At 43.2% G+C, this 6,000-nt stretch overlaps 1 protein-coding gene across 1 annotated transcript in view; it reads right to left on the bottom strand.

The window, feature by feature from the left end:
- Nucleotides 1-260: 260 nt before the first annotated feature.
- Nucleotides 261-6,000, bottom strand: part of REPS2 (RALBP1 associated Eps domain containing 2) — a 66,460-nt gene continuing 60,720 nt past the window's right edge. Inside the window, exons 16-18 of the mRNA XM_009276928.1 lie at nucleotides 4,332-4,477; nucleotides 2,128-2,233; nucleotides 261-329 (exon numbers count right to left, since the gene is read on the bottom strand). Of these exons, the coding sequence (XP_009275203.1) occupies nucleotides 261-329; nucleotides 2,128-2,233; nucleotides 4,332-4,477 (321 nt within the window). The remainder of the gene's footprint in view (nucleotides 330-2,127; nucleotides 2,234-4,331; nucleotides 4,478-6,000) is intronic.

Genomic DNA, 6,000 nt, shown 5'->3' with positions numbered 1-6,000 from the left:
CCACGCTCCTCTCCTTGCAAGGCTGTCGGGACGCGTGCTCCGCTCTTGCCACTGCACGGTGGTGTGGGAGGTCACAAGACGGTGACGGGACGTAGCTGCTCCAGCTGCGTTTCCAAGGCAATTCGTTCCTTGTGAACCTCCTGCAGGAGGGAGAGAGACGCGCTGTGACTTTTGGGATGCTTGCTTGCACCACCCCGCTCCGGTGAAGAGCAGCCAGGGACGCGTGCTCCGCTCTTGCCACTGCACGGTGGTGTGGGAGGTCACAAGACGGTGACGGGACGTAGCTGCTCCAGCTGCGTTTCCAAGGCAATTCGTTCCTTGTGAACCTCCTGCAGGAGGGAGAGAGACGCGCTGTGACTTTTGGGATGCTTGCTTGCACCACCCCGCTCCGGTGAAGAGCAGCCAGGCAAACCGCTGGCATTGACTGGAGGCTAGGGGCTCTGCTGTTTAAGTAGCTCTCCTTGCGGTCTCAAAACACTGTACCAATGCAACACAACCACCTCGCACAGCCGTCTACTGCCTCCTCCTTACAGCAGGGCAATGCGGAGGCTCAATCACTTGCTCGGGTGATCATGGAGAGGAGCAGTCATCCACTGGCCAGTGGAATAGCTTGGGATGCAGCAACGCTGGCCACAGGTTGGCAATTTTACCAAAGAAAATGAGGTTATTTTGAAATCACATTTCCCTCAGAACTGCTTTTTGAGAATTTTTGGTTCACACAGTCAACCTCTTTCCTTTTGGAAACAAATGAGGCTTAGCCTTTCTAAGACAACAAAGGCTTTGCAATCTACCTCTTTGGCAGATGCATCAGGAAGATCATCAGTCTCAGTCAGAAACTAACTGTGACGGCTTTGGGGATCAGCGATTTTGGGAAAGCCTCTCCTGGTCTCGAGGCTGCCCCTGCGCTGAGGGGCACCTGGCTCTCGCTGACCTCCCGTCAAAGGGCTCCCCGGCCTGTGTGGGAGCCAGACTGACTTGTGACTCCTCCAGGTTTCGGTACCCCATTTGGGCACGCTCACAGCCCCAGCCTGGGAGTGCACGTGAACGCTCCCCGTGTCTCAGTGCAAGCTGTGCCTGAGGGGCACCCGTCAAGTCTTTTGGTCCTCATAAAAACATAAAAGGCCCTGCTCCATCAGAAAGCTTCCAGGCAGCAATATGACTTAAAGGACAAGTTCAGTTTTCTGCTCCTGTGTGAACTCAGGCAAATCTGTCCATCTTTACGTGCTTCCTTCACCCTACCATAAGATACAGGTAACAGCACTGGCCTGTTTCATGAAGGTTGGGGAGTTTAAGCGTGCTGAAGATAGTGCATGGAAGCAGATAAGACCTGAGCCAAGGAATGACGGCAATGTGCTGTCATTAAAAGCTTTCATCTCCGTGCTTATTTCAATTGCCGTCCTATATTTTGCTATGATTTCAGTACAGAGCATCCACCCTGCATCAGCCTGGGGAGATCCTTGAAAGCCAGTTAAGAAATTACATTAAAACCAAGCTGAACACGGAATCAAACTTACACTTTTTCTTCAGTCAAGGTGAAACTGGGGGTTCACCTGCCTTTCCATGCAAGTGTGTTCATAATATGCAAGGAAGAAAAAGGTGTAGCAGATGAAAAACTGAAGTCTGTACTACCTTTGAACTGAGAAAACAGAACCACCACAACTGGTATTTATAAGAAAACAGCCCCTTGAGAACATGTTAAAAGACAAGTCAGCAGACGTTAAAAATCAGTTGTTAGACGTTCATGTAAAGCATTGTTTAGCCAGTCCATGTATACCAAATGCCTGACTCCAGGAGACAGTTATGTAGCACAACTGATCAGAGGACAAGAAAGCTACACTTGAGTTGCTCTTCTGCACTAGTTGACGCCATCACATTATCAAACTGTTCAGAAAGACGAAGTTCACCCTTTAGACTTACTCTAACTGCCAGTGGAGCTGTAGGCCCATAGGTTAGAACTTTTCCCAGAAAGCCTCATCCTATCCACACATACAGTATAGTTATTCCCTCCCAGAAAGCAGGAAATAACGCAGTAGGTTTCATCTGAGAGGACGAACAAGATTCTCTGCTGGAGGTGACACGTAACTGATTGCAGGGAGCTTTGTCACCGATTTTCAATGCATTCCTTACCTTCAGCTGCTGCTGGAGCTCACTGTTCAACCTGGCGAGCACAGCATTGGCTTCTTTGTTTTTTCGTATAGCGGTCTGAATAGCCCTTTTCTGCTTGGAAGACTGTCTGCCAGACAGATAAATACAAAACATTTCAATTAAGAGCCTCAGCAGTGGCTGATGCCAGAAGACCAGCCATCCATTTTGCGCGTCTGTACTCCATATACAATGGACTACACTTCAAAGACAAGGTATGAACTACACATTTAAGAGAAGAAAAATGTAACACTGAAATGAGATGGCTGAATCAGGTAGACTATTTGAAAGTAAAACGGTCACACTTGTTAATCTGAATGACAGGAACATTTTAGGCTGTCTCAATTATTTCAAAATCACTGCGTTCTGATTCCACTTAAGAATAATCCCTGCATAGCTGTACTTATTGCAGCATCTTTGCTTTTGCTGTTTTCAGAGACTTGCAGAGTTTGAAGATTCAGGAGTCGTTAACAGAAAATACAAAAATCATTCTACGCGGAAAGAAAGGACATCTGCATGAAAATACGGTCTCAGATTTTTTGGGACACTGCTGATTCTGATGTTTCTTTACTTCAAAAATTAATCTTTCTTTCATTCAAAGCAGTCATTTCCATCAAAACCGTCTGATGTCACAAAAAGGAACAGGTAGATGGTTTATGGACTTTCCTCATCTCTTTTGCTGCTTAAAGAAAAGATTTCTCTCCTATTATTATTATTACTCTATAGCCCAGGGTAACTGATTTGGAGGAAATTACAGTTAGGCAGACAGGTACAAAAAGAGACAGCTCTGTACATAAGGACCAACCTATTCCAAGAAACACAAGTAACAACAGGAAAAAGAAAAGAAAATACAGAAAATACTGGCTGAATATCCAAGCCATTTTCCAAATAGATTATTTGAAAGTTTTACGTGAGGCATCAAGAGCTCTTTAATGACAAATTTGATCTAAAACAGATGCCCTATTTAAATAAGGTCCATAGTGGTACACAGTCCCCATTAGCTCTTTTCTCTTAACGGAGCTGATGGCACTGATCTTTGCAACAGGATCTCTTTCGCAGCACAGGCAGGTCTTTATGCCGCTATCTTCCAGTGAACTGTCAGTTTTCTGCTTCACGATTTTGCTTCAAACTGTTCTCCACAGGCTATAAAGTAATAATGGTAGGAAAAAATAAAAAACAGGGAGATATACCTCTGTGGTCATTTAAACATTTTAGGAAAGATATAGACAAGACAGGATTAAGGCAAGACGCTAACAAATGCTGTTATCTTCCTTTGAACCACTGTGGAATATGCACCCCCAAAGCACAAAATAGCACTTTAAGGGCATCCTAGGAGTCTTATTACTTATTCTAATCTCCAATTATGCAGCACAGATTCAGTTTACTGATAAACAGTTTGCCAAGAACTGCTCAACTGATTTGGGCAGCTCAAGTTTTGTTTCAGACCAAACCAGATGTCTTTGTAAGGCTTCGGGTAAAGGTGGGCTATAACGTTTGCACACTGTTTCAGCTGATGGAGATGTATAGACCCTATAAGGCTTCAAGTGCCTTCGCTTACCATTTGTACAGCCCTTTCTCCACTGCTATTAAATAAATATATGGTGAAAACCCTACAAGTCTTTGTTGCTGACAGTTTCAACAGCTATATTTATGAGACCAAACAACACATGCTGGGTTTGGCAATTATGGGATTATCACAAGTGGTCTATGGCTCAGCTCATACCAGTGGCGAGTTCATTTCCAACCTGCCTTGCGATGAAGAAATATCACGAGGATATGACCAACATCAAGCATTTCATGATTCAATTTCCTGGGCATTTATCTGGTCGTATCTGTCCACACAAATGAGCAAAATTCCAGAAGATATACGCAAGGCAAAACCACACACCCACAGAGCTAAAAGGAGTTGTGTTAGAGATGCTGGTTGAAGAGCTAGGCTTGCTCTTCAGACATGTCTACCAGATACAGAGGTAGAACACCTTTGAAGAGGCTATCATTCAAATATTACCAACTTATACAGTCACTAGAGACTTAGTCTGCATTTGAGAAGACAGATGTAGATTTCAGAGACTTGTATCTTGTGAAGCATTCTCAAAACCAGAACGATTAAGCACAAAATTATGCAAAGAGCAAACCCTGCCACATCAGATCTCATGGTGCAGTTTGGCATGCTTGGTACAGGTTTTTACTTTTGGACTGGGAGGTGAGGCTTGACAGCCGGCAGGGAAGAAGTCACATTTATAGTGGGAGAAAGCTCGGGGGTCTCCAGCCCCTGCGCCTCCGTCCGGAGTTTCCTGCGGGCAGGTTTGGAGGGCGGCTGAGCGAGAACAACCTCCTGCAAGGGAGAAGCACAGCAACGTTAAGTCAGGCCATATGCGTCCTGTCATTAGGCTGGGGAATACTTGTGACACAGAAATTGCTGACAGCTGGCCTAAGATTTCATAATTTAAAGAGGTACAGAGCTTAATTCAAATTTGGTAATAGCCTCTCAGGTTTCTGCCTTTGAAAAAAGGAACAATAACTCCTGCAACCCCTTAATGAATGAAATGATTATACTGGTGTTTTGTCTTCATCTGGATGACAGGCTCTTCAGAACTGGATTGTATAGCTCTGTGTGCATTTGGGCGGGGGGTGGAGGGAGGGGTATAAATACATATACTAGCCACCAGTTGACCCTAAAGCATTAAAACCAAACCAAGATTTATTTTTAATTATGCTCAGTTGGTAAGAATCAATAATCAATCACTTGCATCCCAACTTACTACCTCACCCATCTGGCATGGAGCCTCTCCCTTCTCCCCTCCTCTCTTACATGAAGCAACACTGAAAATAGCTTAGAAAGACAAATGTATAAAAACATCCATGCAAAATTAACATGTTGGAAGTGTAGAAGGCCAGTTATTTCTCTTGATGAGCTACATCAAAGAAACAGTCTGGTTAAAACAGAGTCTTGGATTTTTATGACTTCAGTGGTAAGAAGTGTTTTCATTAATTTAAATTAAGACATTTTTTCTTTTGCAATGAGAAGTAGTTTTAATGCCTTATAGCCATTTTAAATCTGAAATATAAATATATCCTTTTCAGTGTATTTTATTATTAGATCTCTTTTACAAGGGATATAACTATTACTGCCCCATTTCATGAGTGAGAAAGCTAAGACTCAAAAAGATGAAGTGACTTGACAAAGGTTATACATTTAGTGTCACAGTCAAGACCAAAGACCAAATTTTATTATCACTTGCACAGTGCACATTTTACTGGGCCAGACTATCTTCCTTACTACATTTTGGCCAAATGTTAATAAAATAAGAAAAAAATTAAATGGAGGACGCATTTAATGACCTAGCAATCATAAGAAAAAACCCAAGACTGTAGCAAGCAGCCTGACTCAGCAGAAGAGTCTACTATGAGTGATACAGAATGAAACCAACATAAGACCATCAATAATTAATCTTAGGGGATTACAATTATTAGAGGAATTAGAATTATAAGGAAACAAGGGGTTTCAACATTAAAAAAGTGGCCATGACTGAAAAAAAAAAAAATCTAAAAATATTATGAGATCTTTTGATCAGGACGTCAGCACATCAGCACTGCACAGATCTCAGATAATACTGTGCTCTGAAATCCTACGCCTATGTGCAGCTCCCTGCAAACACACGCCGTACAGCAAGTGAGGAACTTGCGTGTGTCTTCTACAACTATAAAACTAGTGGGATGCCAAATGCACAATCCCAGTCTACCTTGAACTGCGAAAAACCTACCAAATCCATAAGATAAATCCCTCTTCCATTTCAAACGCAATACCGGAAGAAATGATCCAATACCTTAAAGCAGAGCCCTCTGCAGGGGCTTTTT

The sequence above is a fragment of the Aptenodytes forsteri genome, unplaced genomic scaffold (assembly GCF_000699145.1).
Source record: "Aptenodytes forsteri isolate BGI_AS27 unplaced genomic scaffold, ASM69914v1 Scaffold273, whole genome shotgun sequence".
Classification (NCBI taxonomy): domain Eukaryota; kingdom Metazoa; phylum Chordata; class Aves; order Sphenisciformes; family Spheniscidae; genus Aptenodytes; species Aptenodytes forsteri.
This window is presented reverse-complemented; position numbering and strand designations above follow the sequence as displayed.